The sequence below is a fragment of the Pelmatolapia mariae genome, linkage group LG2, assembly GCF_036321145.2.
Source record: "Pelmatolapia mariae isolate MD_Pm_ZW linkage group LG2, Pm_UMD_F_2, whole genome shotgun sequence".
Lineage (NCBI taxonomy): Eukaryota > Metazoa > Chordata > Actinopteri > Cichliformes > Cichlidae > Pelmatolapia > Pelmatolapia mariae.
In genome coordinates, this window is record NC_086228.1 from 25,606,165 (window position 1) to 25,623,999 (window position 17,835).

The 17,835-nt window shown below is 40.7% G+C and overlaps 1 protein-coding gene across 2 annotated transcripts in view; it reads left to right on the forward strand.

Moving 5' to 3' along the window:
* Window positions 1-477: 477 nt before the first annotated feature.
* pcdh11 (protocadherin 11) overlaps window positions 478-17,835 on the forward strand; it is a 134,402-nt gene continuing 117,044 nt past the window's right edge. For both annotated transcript variants that reach the window (XM_063496606.1, XM_063496607.1), the window contains exons 1-3: window positions 478-1,201; window positions 7,350-7,930; window positions 14,007-16,514. In XM_063496606.1, coding sequence (XP_063352676.1) covers window positions 7,391-7,930; window positions 14,007-16,514 — 3,048 coding nt within the window. In that variant the 5' untranslated portion in view covers window positions 478-1,201; window positions 7,350-7,390. The remainder of the gene's footprint in view (window positions 1,202-7,349; window positions 7,931-14,006; window positions 16,515-17,835) is intronic.

A 17,835-nucleotide genomic window follows, 5' to 3' on the forward strand; every position in this document is an offset into this window, starting at 1 on the left:
CTATTCATGCTACTAAGATGGTCTGTAATACTCATAGCCCATAGTAATTATTTCTGTATTTATAAATAGAAGTTGTGAAAAATGTAAGCAAATTCATAACCCTACTTTTCATCCCGGAGTATGTCTCAGCTTTTATATGCTGACATCTCAAGAATGTCTGAAAAGAATTCAAATCTCAGATCATTATACAAATGTGCCATTGTTACGGTAGTCCCTCACTGAAGGCTTTGTATAAACGCGAACAGTGCCCCCCTCTTGCTTTCAGGTAGATTCCTGGAGCACTCTGTCTACAGCAAACAGCAGAGGCATCTGTGGTCCACGTATACCCCAACATCCACCTACTGTACATCTCAGTGCGAACATCTCTCCAACGCAGTGCGGCTTTAAGAGAACCGGGGCTCTTAAATCTGAGCTTGGCTCCTCCTACCTCCATGATGTCAGTCGGAGGGAGAGCGAGAGGGAGAGAGGTGAGCAGCATTGAGGAACTGAGTTCATACAATACTACTGAGACATCTACAGCTTAGCAGACAGATACGGTGAACCGCCTATCCCGGCTCCTGTAAGTGATGCTGCACTGAGGCACACTTTGATCCAACTCCACTGGGGGGGCGATGCGCTCTCTGCATCCCGCATTTAAGAGTTTTTTTGGGGGAGAGCGCGTACAGCCTTGAATCAGTCAAAACAAGTGGTTATAACATTAAAATAGGTTTAAGCTTTCACTTCTTCATCAGAAGTCTCTCTCTGTTTTTTTCACCCTCTTGGATTTAAGTTTGATGTGCGGTTTAAGAGGCTTTTAACGCACACACGTGTAAGTTTGCTGCCAGCTGGCGAAAATAGGAATTTCAAGGCAAATTAGGCTAGAGAGACAAAGTTTATGTAAAACAAGCGTGGATCACTGCGTATCTCCGCCTGTGGGATTGTGAGCCCAATACATCCGAAGAGGAATTACAGCGTCCTTTAAGTTGATCGCTGTGCATGCCCTTTTTCTCTTGCACGCGAGGACCACATTTTTTTTAGCACATGGATAAGTTTTTGTAGTGGATAACATTTTTTCTACGCTTCTTACCGATTTTCATGAGGATCCTTTCTGCCCGTTTCCCCCACTTCACATTAATTCATGGCACTTCTTTTTTGTGAATCAGTGATGTCTCTGCGCGACGGTACTCACGGTTGATTTTTTTCATCTTATTCGAACGGAAAGGTAAGCTTCGCTCTTATATACTACTTTACTGTTAAAAACAAAATGCATTTTACTTTAGCGCTCTCTGAATGTAGGCGCATATGACCGCTCTATCCTGTGTGCGTATTTGGAGAGCTCCATAGCCTAATTTATTTACTCTGTACGTACTGAAATCTCGGTAAGGGTGAGGACATGAAGTATATATATATAAAATCAAGGACAACAACATAAACTGGACGAAAATCGGGGACTGTAAAGCCTAAAAGGTAGTTCGATAGTGTTGCGACAGTGGGTCATTTTGACGCTGAGTGGGTTTTCCTAGAGCTGCTCCAAAGATATAATAGGCGTCCCCGTGAACCGAGTGTAAATACAAATTATCCATTTACACGGTGCATCGTGGAGCATCTAAGCGGAGTTGTCGCATTATGAATGTGTACCGCGTGGCTGGTCACGACTTCGGGCTTTATTTAGTCTTGCTCGTTGCTGATCGCTAGATAGATAGGCCTACTTTCCAAGAGCATCCAACAACAGGGACTTTTCAGCGCAGGTTTCTCAACAGCTTGGCCGCTAAGCTCGGTGCGTGGGTGCGCGGCAACAGCGCGCTCCTGGTCAAGCGGTTTAGCTGTCACAGACCATAACCTCAGGGGCTTTCATCCTGTTCACACTCCGACTCGGGGGGAGAGGGGGGAAAAGCAAACACGGAGTGAATTTGTTCGAGGAATAATAGTTCAAATAGTCAATATGAATTCCACTTCTTCCTAGAATTAACCACCACGGTTGGCTTTTGTGGATAATTTGCTATACCTGACCCGCATGCATATTCTTATTGTGGCTGTTTTGAGAGGCCTGTTAAACTCAGTATTTCCTGGAGAATAACTTCAAATGGTAATGTGAAGCTCCCGAGATGTGCCAGATATTTTGGCAATATCCTCGGCGGTTTATATTAAAAAGGGAGTCAGTGGATGATGAAAGCAAGGTATATACTTTATTTGCAAAACACAAAAAACTATTTTATCATTCACATCCACATTTTAAAATCGCCAAACGCAACTGAACCAACTGACTGTAGTCTTTAATATCCTTGCATGACATGCTCCAAATTTGTTTTATGGCTCTTAGAGGTTGAACTACAGCACTACCGAGTGCTGAGTTTTGGGAGTCATTAACTTGCTCAGGGACACACTATGTGTTCTGAAGAGCTAATACAGTAAGTAACTGTGGTGTCAGGGATTCGTACCAGGAATGGTGTCTTTCTGTATTTGCGTTCAAACTCTTTCCACACTTATAATTAGTTTATATAATACAGTTAATTAAGGATTTCTCCACAATTTAAGTTCATTTTAGTTCCTCTCTTGGGTGACTTTCTGATGACACACTGTAGCAGATAGCAGAAGGTGTCCTTTTCATTCCTCATCAACTATGACTTATTAAATTTGACTACCTGTATAAAATTTATCTTTTCTGAAATGATTTCAGAATCCATAATGAAAAACTTTTGAAACATTTTGTCAGCGTCTTTCCACATCATTAAGAGAGACATTTATATTTTAGCACTTATTCATAATAGTGAATTTTTTCACAAGTTTTTCATAAGTTTTATTATTTTGATGGTTTTTCTGACTATTTAGGATTGAATTTAGGATTAGTCAACCCATTGTGTCAAAATTAAATACGATTTTAAAATGTACTTACAAGTTAAATTTAACTTGAGAGATGACGTAAAACTGCACCAATCGAATCGATCACTGATTTAGCTTTTGGATTTCCATGTATGGACTGCCCTCTTGAGGTCCATGATTACAGCACTGATATTTAGCTTGTCATCTTGGAAATAGCGGAGGTAGTAAAAGTGTTCTTATGCTAGTAAATCTAAGTATTAAATTGATTCAGAGGTGAATATGCAGTGGCTCAGTCAGCCAAACAGCATTGCTTGAATCTACTTAAACATTATGCTAGATATTATGAATCAGAACTTTTTTCATGTAGTAGGTAACCCTCTTTTTTAGTTGAACTTCACTCTACATACATTATTGGTATTATTTCCATATTGAGGATATTTTTTCTTGCAGTATATTACCTTGCACTATTATATTGCCTAAGCACTACAGCTTAGGCAATATAGACATTGCTGAAGTTTCCCAAGAGAAAACAACTTTTGTTCCACCACCATGTGAAGAGAATTGGTCTAGCGGTGTGCACTAAAAAAGAACTGACTGATCATGACAGAAACCTGGTCTGTCAGACTGTCAGCGATCCTTAAAGCTGTTAAAAGGGAAAATGCTCATGACAATCAAACGTATTCCATCTACCGGTGCCCTCTCTTTAAAATCTCTTTGGATCCACAGGCAATATTGATATACAACTGTGGTAAAAACCTGGCTTTGACAGTTAAAGGACTCCAAATGTCAGAGTAACTACACTGAAAGTTTCCAATAAGGGTATCTTTTAGGGGTGAAGGTAGGAGGTGGCAGTAGATGTATGTCTCCTCTCCCGCTGCTCCCTTCAGCGGTTGCAAACCACAGGAAGACCTGTCCATCACACTGTCGTGGAAAGTGATCTCGGGCCAGCCTGCTCCTCTTCGCTGTGTTTCCCAAGAGGGAGGCTTGAGTTTGCCTACTGGATTCAACCTGCTGTCTGGGGCTCAAAATAGCATTTCAGCAGACTAGTGAAATGTAAGCAAAGGAGACACTCTGACTGACACCTAGAATCCCCCTCCTCTTACTTTTTCCCCCTCCAGCACAATTCCTTTCTCACCTAGCTTATCCCTTATGGACAGGTTTTTAAAGAAGTGTGACAAGTGAAAATCACTGCACTTGTTGGAAAATCATGGTTCAGAGAAAAGATCCCACATCAAATTAATAGAATACCAGCAGTAAATATGTTCAAGGGCAAGGTGTACCTCTCACTTGTTAAATAGTTCATATTTTAACTTCATTAGTTAAATAGCTACAAATGTATATTTATCCTGATGTATATGTATATCTGAAATAGAAAAAAGAGCGCATTTGCAACACCCATTAGCGATGCAAGGGTGTCTTGCTTATTACTACATTTGTACTCCTGCATGTACTGAATGAAAAACATACTACACGCCTTCATCCTGCAGCACATTATTGTCACTTACCAGAAAGAGGAGATCTAGATCATGCTTTGATCTTTTCTGTTTTTTCACTTCAGCGAATCACATCCCATTTAAGGATGTAATTTAAACTTCATTATGCGTCGTGCGAGCTCAGCCTTGGACTGCCTGGCGATCATCACAGTAAAGCAATTGCTGCTCACTCTAAGAAAGATGCACACTTCAAAGTAAAGTGTGTCACGGTTACTAATAGGATATATCTCATCGATATTTTGACGTGACAGTACAGCACTGCTAATATTGCACGTGTAGAATGAGTAACCCTCACACAGATCAATGTCATCTCGCTTTTTTTTCCTGTTCAACTGTTCTTTAATGAGTCTCGTGCGACTGCTTTGTGAAATGTGGGAAGTCTGTGTCTACACATTTCATGAATGCCTTGCAATTGTTGGAGATTCAAAACCAGCTTAATTAAATTCTTATTTTTAATCAATTCCCCTTTGTCAGCGGGCAGAAAGCTTCAATAGCTATGAACGCTGTTGCCTTGCCAATTTAGAGGACCCCTGTAGTGCAGTTTAGGTCGTCATACTTTTTCTACAGAATACTGTCTCAAATGGATGGAAATTTTATAAAGTAGGTAATATTATACCTGGATCCCAACGAGTCGGGTATGCGTACAAATTTAAAGCAGAATCTGTAAACTGTTGTGTCGTGGCTGTCATACACATTTGCCATCCTTCGAAGCAAATGTGTGTTTGATTTCAAGGCAGCCGCCTTGTGAATACAAATCGATATCTTGAGGATATTCATATAAGGTTAACAAACACTCACTGGGAAAGTTATTAGCTGTTAATTGTGCTGCAATGCAGATGGGTGGTTGAGGCTGTGGGGTGGGGGTATGCTTATAAGACTTTACCCTTACATGTGGATTAAAAGCAGACCAGTAATATAATATTCTTGTTCCGCCAAAAAAAAAATCTAGCAAAGAAGGATGCACTTTTGTAATAAGACTTAACTTCTGCCTATTAATGCATATGTGGCAAAACCTCAGTGGTGACCAGCGCAGCTGTGGGTGACACTACGGAATACAGTCTCTTGAATAAATCCAAGAACGTTAAATGAATGAACTCATAGAAAATGTTAGCTAGCAAATCACATCACACACAGAGTAACTCACTTAATAACAGGTAAGGGTTCAGGGGGCAACATGTATTTGGTGTCACTGGGCAAACAAATTAATAATAACCGTGTAGTATATTAAATTAAAATGCTCTCACAGAGATCTAGTCTCCTTCTCCTCTCCTATCCTCTTTCTAGGTTTTCAAACAATAGAAAATTTAGCCTGTGACTGCAGACTTTAGTACGTTAGTAACCTTATTAGACCAAATCCGATGAGCTGTACAAATTAGTATAGTGAATGGAAAAGCCAAGATAGGAGGTATAACACAGTGGCGTAATGTGATAAGCAGGAGTAAACAGGGTTTGAGTTTTTGTAGCATATTGACATATTTTTAGCTTGTAGTATGTGCATATGTCCATGTGCTCAGAACCGAAAGGGGGGAGCTGCAGGAGGGCTGCCGTTTTTAAAATCTGGCATTTTTTTTTCCTGCAACCTTTTCTCACTTTCTGCCTACTGCAGCTTTAACCAGTGGAAAGCAGTCAATATTTATGCTACAGTATGTGCTGAATTGTAAGGTATTACTCAGTATCGTCTTCCGATGAGCTACCTGGATTTTAGCAATTGAGGATCTTGCGCTTTGGCAAGCTTTTGTACTTGTATAAAAGAAAAATGTATAACAGACTCAAACGAATTGGGACTCTGTGCTTGAAAAGTTATCAGTGAATATTGTTAACTTATGTGAAATCAGCCTCACTGTGTTTTAAACATTTTTGCCTCGCAAACAGCAAACTGTGTGCAGTTTAAATTTAATGCTGGAGATAAAACATTTGCTAGCATGTAATGAAGTTCAGATTAAATTTCTCTAATTTGGCTAATGGTGGCTCTCGCAATAAATCATTTCACATTGTTGTTTCCTTCCACTGCTCTTACTTAAAACAATGCTTTTATCATACTGTGCTAGTTTACGCACACACGGACGTTCATGAAATATTTGAGAGCTTGATTGTTTACATTCCAAACAAATGATACTCTCCATTAATAGCTGCTGTCAAGCGGTACAACTCCAAGTGTCTGTGTGTGTGCATGTGTGTGTGTGTGCGTTCATGCATGGACGCACCAGTGCTTAAGGCTCATTTCTGCTTTTTCCAAATGAGCCAAAGCCTGTGGATGCACTTTATAAGGACACTACTGTAGCATATTGACTTAGACCGACTCATATATGATGGCGGAACAGCAGAACGGTGGTTAGTACTGCTGCCTCAAAGCAAAAGGGCGCCTGCGTGGGTTCTCTCTTAGTACTCTGGCTTCCTCCCACAGTCCAGAGACATACAAGTTAGTTAAACTGGTGATTCCAAATTGGCTGTAGGTGTGAATGTGAGCATGAGTGGTTGTCTGTCTGTCTCTCTGTGTTAGCCTGTGATAGATTGGCGACCTGTCCAGCATGTACCCTGCTTTTGCCCTATGACAGCTGGGCTCCAACCCCCCACAGCAACCCTCAATTGGACAAGCGGTTAGGGAAATGGATGGATATAAATGAAGCTTTTATCCATTTTTGTGGTTCTTTTTTTTCAGGCAAAGTAGTTTGTTAACAAGCTTTGAAAGCAAACTATTTCATTGTAACACTGAACCTAACTGCTTTCATACTTCTCAATAAAAATATTAAATGGTTCATTACGGCGATGAAATGGATTGATGGAATGCATGAACTACTAACCTTTACGTGTCCGCTTGCTCAACGGATGTCATCAAAGGTTAATTGTGTAAAACTGCCATTAATTTGCTCTCAAAGACATGGGAAGGATGTTGGCTCATAACTAGTTAGGATGAAGAGGTCAAGTTGAAAACTCTCCATGAGGGAAAATAGTACTAATTACAGCAGAACTTGAATACCGTGTAATTTTCTGCACTGACATTGTGCGTTCTGTCTTTCTCTCTTCTTTTTTTCCCCTCTGGCTCGTCTGTCGTGACAGATTTGCTGCAGTGAAAGTGAGGCTCCCATCTACTCTTGAGTATGGACTTAGCAAGTCAGGCTCATGTGCTGGTGGTCTTGCTCACCTGTGTGGTCTTACAATGCCAGGCCCAGGAGAGGGACTACACAGTGAAGGAGGAGCAACCAGAGAACGTCCGAATTGGGAATCTGCGCAAGGACCTGGACCTGAACCTAGACCCCAGCATCAGGCTATCCTCGCCGTTGCAGTTCAAGCCTGTGTATAAAACGGGCGATGTGCCTTTGGTGAGGGTGGAGGCTAACACAGGGGAGATCTTTACCACCAATCACAGAATTGACCGGGAGAAGCTGTGCTCCGGGGTCTTCAATGAGAAACGCTGCTATTACGAGATTGAGGTGGCAGTGTTGCCGGATGAGATCTTCAGATTGGTCAAGATCCGCTTCCTGATTGAGGATGTGAATGACAACGCACCCCTTTTCCAGTCCACTGTAATAAACATCTCCATCCCAGAGAACACAGCCATTAACACACGATACCCAGTGCCCTCAGCATTTGACCCTGATGTTGGGATCAATGGGATCCAACATTATGAACTAGTCAAGGTGAGGATTAAGCCTGTTTCATTATTGATATCTAAAAAGAGAAAAAAGGAATAAAGTATTTTGTTGTGGTCTTTGAAATCTTATTAATGTTAAAATGGAAAATCGAGTAAGGTGGTATTTCCTTATACATTAGTGAATTTTCAAAAGATTATTGGAAGTATTGGAAGAATCAAGTTTTTTAAATATCTGGTTCAAAGTGGATTTTGTAATGAGCTTTTTCATTAATGAACCTGAAATGTTTAACAGACCTCCGATGGATCTAATGCTTTTTGTTGCTTCTTCCGATTTCGGAAGTTGTATTTGATTCTTTTACGAATTACGATTTTGTTTAAACGTTGACTCACTGTGTCTGAGTCCCTAGCACTAATGTATCCCTGTTTTGTTTGATATGTGCTGAACTCTCAACTGTAACAAATTCATTAATAATCAAACACATCCAGGTATCAGAAAAGAATTTCCACGTAAAGACTTCTTAAAATATCTACTTCACTATAATACTCCATGCTGGCAGCCTAAACTAAATGCTGTTTCTTCCAAATTAAATGGAGTAGTAAGTGACTGAAAGAATATGGCCCGAAGCACTGTGTTACTGGAACAGCGTTCAAGGTACACGTTTACTGAAAGGACTAAATAAAATAAATATACTTTAATTGTCTGTTAGGTATATAACTTTCCGAGCAGTTACAGCCACACATTTGAGAGATTGAAAACGATTGTAGTAATTTGTTTTGGAGAAACACTTTTAAAGAACAAACACACAATAGAAAGTATGAAATTAATTGTCTGACTTTCTTCGAAGCAAGCACAATATTCAGTGCTCACATTATTGATTAAGCTGTGACAAACTCTTATGCCTGCAACATGCCACCTGTGTACATCAGGTCTGAATAGATGACTATTTTTTAATTAATGAGCTCTTACATCCTTTTTCTTTGTCAGTTTTGTAGACTTCATTTAATACGACTCAGATTCTGCATTAGCTGATTCTTTAAACCCTTTATAGTGCTGTAGAGTATAGTGCTATAGTGTATATATGCATACTGCAAATGAATTCACAATTTGCATTGAAAATATGACCTACTTTTTCATACAGTGCAATATGTTGGAGAGTCTAAAAGATTATATACCAGCCATTAATATCTCCATATGTTTTTCATTAGTAGAGAAGGCTGTAAAAAGGGTATGTTTTCACTGTGTAATAACAGAGAACATGAAGCAGAAAGTGCAGACACAGCATAAACTGCATGTCCAATTTCCAGCAACAGGTTACATATGCTAAACATAGCGCATTAAAGCAGGTGTAAAGGAATAAACTGTATTGTTGTAATATGCATCCAGTACAGAACTAGGAAAAGCCTTTTTTTCTGCACTGTAATATTCTTTGTTACCTAATGAAGTCAGCTCCAAGTTGAGAAATGTAAGATATTATCATGTGTTCTTCAATTACAGTCTAGACAACACTTAAGGCTTTGCAGATAAGTAGTGAAGATTACACGACCACATAAAACTAAATTATATAACTGTAATAATAACAAATGCAAAAAAGTTGTTGTACTTAAGGGAACGGTGTGAGGCAGCATGACAAGTCCATCGTGGAGTCTCAGATGACGTTAACACTGTGTAGGAATGAACAGAATCATTGCTGTCTGTGTCTGCCTTGAATACCAATTTGCATTTTTAAAGAGTCTCCCCACTGCCAAGACCTCTCCAGCGCAATGTCCTGAATTGTTCATGCCTGGAAAATCACCAACCAAATGTTCTGCTCATTACGATGATCATTTGCAATAATTTTCTTTGCCCTTTCCACAATATGGAGCTTTCTAAAAACTGTACCTAGGCTGTGGTTGTGTTATCTTTTCCAGGAAAGTCTTCTTGCAGCATCCTTGGCTCCACAGCCCCATTTCGGTACTTCTCATTATATTCTCATTGTATTCAAGATTAATTTGCTTGTATCGCAGGTTCCATATGAGTAAAACGATGTAGGGTGAAGCATTAAAGTGAGTTGGATGCACTTTCAGCCTTTGGTATGTTTTATTTCAGCGGTGAAGTAGAAAGCCAGGGGTTTAGGGGGGAAGGAATGTGTAAGCAATTCCTAGAATAGCTCTTGGCCGCTAAGCCACCCTTGGACTATCTTTGTATGGTCCTGTGAGATTTGTCTCAGAAGCTCCCTCAGAATGATAGTTTGCCCAGTTTTTTTCTCGTGTTGTACAGGGCACAGTGCTAAAATTGCTTCCATTGTGTAGCACAATGAGCCATACTCAGTGGTGTGTCACTCCACATGTAACTTGCCTGAGTTGTCAATATACAGAAGAAATGAAAGAAACATGGTGGCCTTTTTTGTGCAACTTTCTTCTTTTTCAAAGCCAAGAGGGACAACGGGTAATTTCGTCCTACACAGTGCTCCAGCTCCACATATAATGGTTGGTAATCATACTTTGAGCAAAACTCCACCATCAGTGCAGCGGTGTGTTACGTCACCTGAATTGCATAGAAGTTGTCCTAAGAAATGGTCAAGGTCAGAGAAAGTAATCACATGCATGACTGGAGAAGAATCCCCCACGAAGGGAGATTTGATCACTACATATTCACAGGATAAGTCAGGTCAACACAGAAACGTACTCAGGACTAAATGAGATTTTAGCGTTTGTTTTCCTCTCGCTTTTTACTATTTCAAAAGTTGGCACCGTTCTTTATTCCAGGGCTTGGTGCTTGACATGTGCCCTTGCATTCACGTCAGCATCTTTCAGTAGATTTAAAACAGAATATATTTTGTTTAAATTTGATTCTGTCGCTAGCTTGACTATGTTCCACTAATAAAACAATGTCTCTATTTAGGGCATTTATGCTTAACCTTATTCCAACAACAAATTTTGTCTGAAGTTATTTCCAAGGCCAATCCACTATTATTATTATTTTTTTACATTTCTAACTGAAACATACCTTAGATTTTGAAGCAGAGTAGTCTTTTTTTTCTGGTACTCCAAGTCTGAGCCTGACCAAATTCATTCCCAAACTGATTTGAAGATGCAAAATTTATTCAAGCTTCATTCCCATGTAGCAAGAAAAATGTGATTAATTCATTGCATGGCGCCTATAGGCATTGAATATTTGGGTGGAGAACTCACTCTCAAGCATTTCTACTTTTCATTAGCATCCTATTTTGACACATTTTCTTCTTCTAGGGGTTGACGAAAAGAGGCAAACAATTCCTAGGTTCTTTTGTCTTAATTATATGCATGAGATCATGGCCAGGGGCAAAAGGGGATGAGGGATAGAGAGAAAGAATGAGGAAGAGAAAGAAGGAGAGAGAGAGAGAGAGAGAGAGTTTCTATCAGCATTATAAAGAGGTGCTATAGCTTGTGATGAATACCTCTGCCTATTTAGTCCCATCCATGGGCATCACCGTGACTAGAGTCTTCCTGATATATTCACAGCCCAATCTGAGTCTCCTCTGAGTTTTAATAAGGTCATCAACTTGAGTGAAAGATGCATCTACTGATAATCCGAGGCACTGTCGGCAAAATGGGGTTCAGATTCATCCTTCCCTCATCATCTGCCACCTCTGCTTCTGTCAGTGTCCCTCAATCATTTTCATTTAAATTAGCCAACTCTGATTAGATTTTGTACTTCACAACCCTCACATATACCGTGCTCTAATCCCCCCTTGGCTTCCAGAGAACCTGTGGCCCTATAATGTGGGATGAAAGGCAAGTCATCAAAGTTCAAGAAGACATGTACCTGTACGGAATATGTGAGGTGGCAGAGCGAGGCATGGTCTAATGTGCACACTTGACCGTTTAGAGAGCTTTGTCCTTCTCACTCAGCCTTAAGGTTTCCAGTGAGTGATTCATGCTAGTATTTGGCCTTTTCTTAGCCTGCCCTAGATCTTATCACAATCCACCAGACTAATTCTGCATTCAGGAGGATGCACAGCCTGAGAGATAGCTCTCCCCAAGTTATTGAAATGCGGTGAGTGCTGCCTTGTCAGTTGTAAAATTGTGTGGAAAAAAGACAAAAGCATAGAGGAAACGCCGGCTTATAAATCATTGTGCAGCATTCCCTTTGACACATGCTAACTCAACATCCTACTATTAACATCGGGCTTTGCGAAAATATCAGCGTGCAGCTATACTGTGCCGAATCTGCAAACTATTCAAACGACTGAGGATTGAGGAGATCTGTATAGCTCGAGTAGTGCTTAACAATACAGCCCCTAGAATGTTGTCTTGGACCTTTCAGTTAGAAATACTTCTGCTGGGTACATAAAGATTCAGCAGAGTTTATCCATAAGGCAATTTTTTTTCTACAGTTCCACGCAGAGTTTTATATGCAATGTCTGCTTATCCCTATATGACTTTTGCTTGCCAGAAGGATGACAAAATAAGGTCTGAAAGATCATTGCTGCAGTGTTGGCTGTTTTAAGTAGTTCTGTCAATCACTGACATGTTGACAACATTCCCTCTGCAAGCAATTTTTCAGAGTACACAATAATTTACATGCTGCAGCTGCACGTTTTCTTGTGTCGGCTACAAAGCTATGTTGGCACAAGGACAGTTCTAGATTTTGAAACCTACTGAGGACTCTTGTGCTCACAATTTGGTTGAAGTGTTTCTCCCTTGAATAAGCAGAATGTATATATCTTAATCTCATTTGATAGCTGTGCCTAGACAGAGTAATCTCTTCCAACATTATGTGCAGCATGAAGCTTATCTCTTTAAAGAGGATGCTTTTTCTTGTTTTACCATGAAACTGCTTCTGACTGAAAGAGCTTCAAAGGGCTTCTTTGTTTCATAATGTGCATGCAGCTCATTCATGGGCTTGATCGTCTTCTTATTTCCTCCCCCTACTCTCTCTCACTCTGTTTTTTTTCCTCTCTCTCTCATACTAGTATGCTATGGTATGGATCCATACTAGGTATCTGTCAGGACTACGAAAATAGTGAACATTAGTGCTAGTTTTTTAGGGGGGTGGAAGGCAATTACTCTTAACATTGAGTGCCAGGTCCTCGGGTTTATCATGTGGATTATTCATGTATTTGTTTTTATTATCCTCCAGCTTTACTTTTGCCTAGATTTAGCTCCTCCTGAGTGAAAAGCATTTCTAATATGCAGAATTTTTAACTGTCTTTCTTTTTATGTATAGAGATTTCTTGAGGCGTGTGCAAGTGCTTTATTGGTGTGTCTCCATTCTTGGCTGTCTCTCACTCCTATGTCAAAGTTTAAATGTTTATAAAGACAGCTGTTTCATTTTAACTTGAGACTGTACAGAAAGGTTGAGTGAAGTCTGATTTTATTGATAGTAGCAGAAACTGGATGATGAGGATAAAAAGGTAAACAAATCCCTTAAAGTAGTAGTTAGTCGAAACAGATCATTTACTAAAAAATGGTCATTTGAAAAGGATTTATTACCAAGTATTTCATATATTTTTGGGATGTGTTTAGAAAGTGTCAGAAATGAAGAAAAGCCTGAAAAAAAGCTGATGATTAGCATGTTTGCACATTTGCAGGGACCCAACTGAGATGAGCAGAGCAGAGCAAAGAGCCAGCTGCCTTTGTTGAAGAATTTCCCAGGCTGTTTAACTTGACATTCATCAGAATGCATAAGAAGGGCTACAAAGGAACCTGAATAACCTAAGGAGAAACCTCAACAAGATGTTTGTTGTTTTAAGATAATTGAAAAATCTGCAATTTAAGAACAAAAATGCACAAGGATGCCTTGGAATTGTTATCACATATTTCTTTGTTATTACCCAAGTCAAAATGTGATGTTCTTAGTTATGGTACTAATATATCAGTCGAGTCTGGTTTTATTGAAATGGCTTAGCAATTTTTGCACCAAATGAAACTCACACTGTCTTGTGCCAGACAGTATAAAGGGGAAAGCCCCTAAAAATCAAACAAAGAAACAAAAACTTAAGGATAAGATCCTGTGAGAAATGTCATTTAAAGTTAAAAACAATGAGTGGACATGTAAAATGCTATTTAACACTAACAAGCTGGTTTCATTTTGTTTCCATTATTCAAATAGGTATATAAAATCAACACCTACAATTAAATATATTGTCCTATCTTTGCAGAGTGTCAGTGAGTTTGGCTTAGACATCATTGAGACGCCCGAAGGTGACAAGTGGCCGCAGCTTATTGTTCAGCAGAACCTGGATCGTGAGCAGAAGGATACCTTTGTCATGAAGATAAAGGTGGAGGATGGTGGCAACCCTCCCAAATCCAGCACAGCCATTCTCCAAGTCACCATTTCTGACGTCAATGACAATCGCCCCATTTTCAAGGACAGTGAGCTGGAAGTCACAGTACCAGAAAACGCACCAGTGGGAACATCGGTCGCTCAGCTTCATGCCACGGATGCAGACTTGGGTTCCAATGCGCAGATCCACTTTGCCTTCAGCAACCAGATCTCTTCCTCGACCAAACGTCACTTTGCCATCAACAGCTCTACTGGACTTATCACTGTGAAGCAGCCACTGGACAGGGAGGTAACTCCTGTTCATAAACTCATTGTCCTGGCCAGTGATGGCAGCTCCACCCCTTCCAGAGCAACAGTGACTGTTAATGTAACAGACATTAATGACAATGTTCCCTCTATAGACACTCGCTACATTATCAACCTGGTTAATGGAACTGTTCTGCTGTCTGAGAATGCACCTCTGAACACCAAAATAGCCCTAATTACTGTTACTGACAAGGATGCAGATCTTTATGGCAAAGTAGCTTGCTACACTGACCATGATGTTCCTTTTCGATTGAAGCCTGTCTTTAATGATCAGTTTTTACTAGAGACAGCTGCTCCTCTAGATTATGAGACGACTCGAGAATATGCAATTAAGATAGTGGCCTCGGATAGGGGGACACCTCCTTTGAACACTTCAGCTATGGTCTTAATTAAAATCAAGGATGAGAACGACAATGCGCCCATCTTTCCCCAGCCAGAAATCCAGCTTTCCATACCGGAGAACAATGACCCCTCTACACAGTTAATAAAAATAAGCGCCACTGACGCAGACAGTGGACATAATGCAGAGATTATTTATACTCTCAGCCCTGATGCGCCTGATGGGTTTAACATTGACAGACGGTCAGGAATTCTCTCTGTTGGCAAACGACTGGACAGAGAGAAGCAGGAGAGGTACTCATTCACTGTCATAGCGAGGGACAATGGCTCTACATCCCTGCAGAGCAATGTCACTGTCAAGCTAATTGTCCAGGACCTTAATGACAACAGCCCAACTTTCACACACCCTGAGTACAACTTCTATGTGCCTGAAAACCTGCCTCTCTATGGAACTGTTGGCTTAATCACAGTAACGGATGCAGATGCAGGAGATAATGCTGTTGTAACTTTGTCCATTTTGAATGGGAAAGACAATTTTATCATTGACCCCCAAACTGGCGTGATCAAACCCAATATTACCTTTGATAGGGAACAACAAAGCTCCTACACATTTATGGTAAAGGCAGTTGATGGAGGACAACCTCCAAGCTCCTCCTATGCCAAGGTCACTATCAATGTAGTCGATGTGAATGACAATCGCCCTGTGTTTGTCATTCCGTCCTCCAATTACTCATATGACCTAGTGCGAACCACCACCACCCCTGGTGCTGTGGTCACCAGAGTGTTTGCCATTGACAATGACACTGGTATGAATGCTGAGCTGCAATACAGTCTTATTAGCAGCATCATCATTACATCTAGGGTCTCCCCTCGAGGTCTCTTTGCCATCGACAAAACAACAGGTAACATAACACTGCAGGAGAAAATAGTTGCAGCTGATCAGGGGCTGCACAGGCTGGTAGTCAAAGTCAAAGATTTAGGCCAGCCGGAGTCATTACATGCTATTGCACTCGTTCACTTGTTTGTAAATGACTCTGTGTCAAATGCTACCTTTATACAAGAGCAACTGCGAAAAAGTATGGAGACACCATTGGATCGCAACATAGGGGACAGTGAGGTAGCGCCTCAAGCTAACGGATATGTGATTGTCGTCATAGCTATCATAGCAGGGACCATGACTGTCATCCTGGTGATATTTGTGACCGCTTTAGTGCGCTGCCGACAGACACCCAGACATAAAGTAGTGCAGAAGGGCAAGCAAAGTGGAGAGTGGGTGTCACCTAACCAAGAAAACCGTCAGATCAAGAAAAAGAAGAAGAGAAAGAAGCGATCTCCTAAGAGCCTCCTCCTGAACTTTGTGACCATAGATGAATCCAAGCCTGACGACCCCACGCACGAGCATGTTAATGGTACACTGGATCTCCCTGTGGAGCTAGAGGAGCAAACCATGGGGAAGTACAACTGGGCAACCACGCCGACCACCTTCAAACCTGACAGCCCCGATTTAGCCAAGCATTACAAATCTGCATCCCCTCAGCCTACGTTTCAAATCAAACCCGAAACACCAGTGGCCCCAAAGAAACACCACGTGATCCAGGAGCTCCCCTTGGACAACACATTTGTGGTGGGATGTGACTCACTCTCCAAATGCTCATCGACTAGCTCCGACCCATACAGTGTCTCAGAGTGCAGCTGTCAGGGGGGATTCAAGACTGCGGGGCAAAGCACCAACCGACAGGTAATTCATGACTTCCTTTTTAAACCCACCCACACTAGTCCCCACTCACGCTCCCCTTGCTGTCCTCTGGTAGGTGATGTTAAAGGGGGTGGGTGGGAGCATGAAGGAAGGGGATTTACCTACACAGACCATGACCATGTCTTCATGAATGTCATTTCCACCTAAAAATGGGAAGAAATGAAACAAACAAAAATGAAAGAAAACGTAATTTGTTGCAATTAGTGCAGCAAACCTTCCACTGTACTGTTGTTAATCCACCCTGTTTTCATTTTGACCATTTAAATGCAACCATAACTGTATAATCATTTACCATAAAACATGCTCAGCTTTCAAAATCCAATCTTTGAGCAATGGAAGCAGAACAACTACAGTGGCTAGCTGTTTTAAAAAAATATTTTCAGTCTTGAAAATATTAAGTCCTAGCTTAACTGTGCCAGTGATGCTTTGTGGGAGTGAAACTCATTTGAATGCCAAGGTATAGCAAAGGGCTTATGATTCCCTAAGAGATATTTGCCAAATGTGAAGTGCCCCAATAAATAAAAACTGGCAAAGGGAAATAAATGTAAATCAGAAGTAAGGAGAGGTGGCCTTGCTCTGTGCTGACAGCCAGAGCAGAGCGCTGTGGGGAAGACTGAGTACTGTTTGGGGCGGGAGAGAGGGGGGAGGGTCACAGGGATCAAGGTGACGCAGAGCCTTGAGACCAGTATACTTAAACACCAAGGGAGCAGTAAAATAAAAAAGCCAGCCAGGCCAGTGTTGCATTTAGCCCATAAATGTCCTACTTTAATGACCCCAATTATTGTTATAAATGGCATATGTTGATTCAAATACTTTACATTTTTTAAATGGTCTCACGTTAGAGAGGATCACAACAAAGGTTTGCCACACTGATGTGTTGCAGTTTGTGTTCGACAGGACACCGAAGGGTGATGTTGTTGTATTTCTAATACACGACAAAGTAATATCATGTTGATATTTGACCTGCTATCACTCTGACGATGGAATTAATGAAGGTTGATTGGTCTGTGCGTGGGGTCGTAATTTATTCATACCGATCTGTGTGTGTTGCCATAGTTTTCCCTTAGTGTCAAACATCCAGTTGATTTTTCTGGCTTTTCCAATCATTTCCTTGTCTTTCGTTTTGCTTCTTTTAAGATTTTTGATGATTCCCATTGTTGCTTGGTTGCACTGGCTTTCGTTTTTGTTACTGTTTTGATCATGACTTTCACAACTGTCATTCATGCAATTCTGGGTCAATTTCATGATATTGCATCAATAATTGATTTTGTTTGATGAGGTGCTTGCTTTTCTTTGTGTCTAG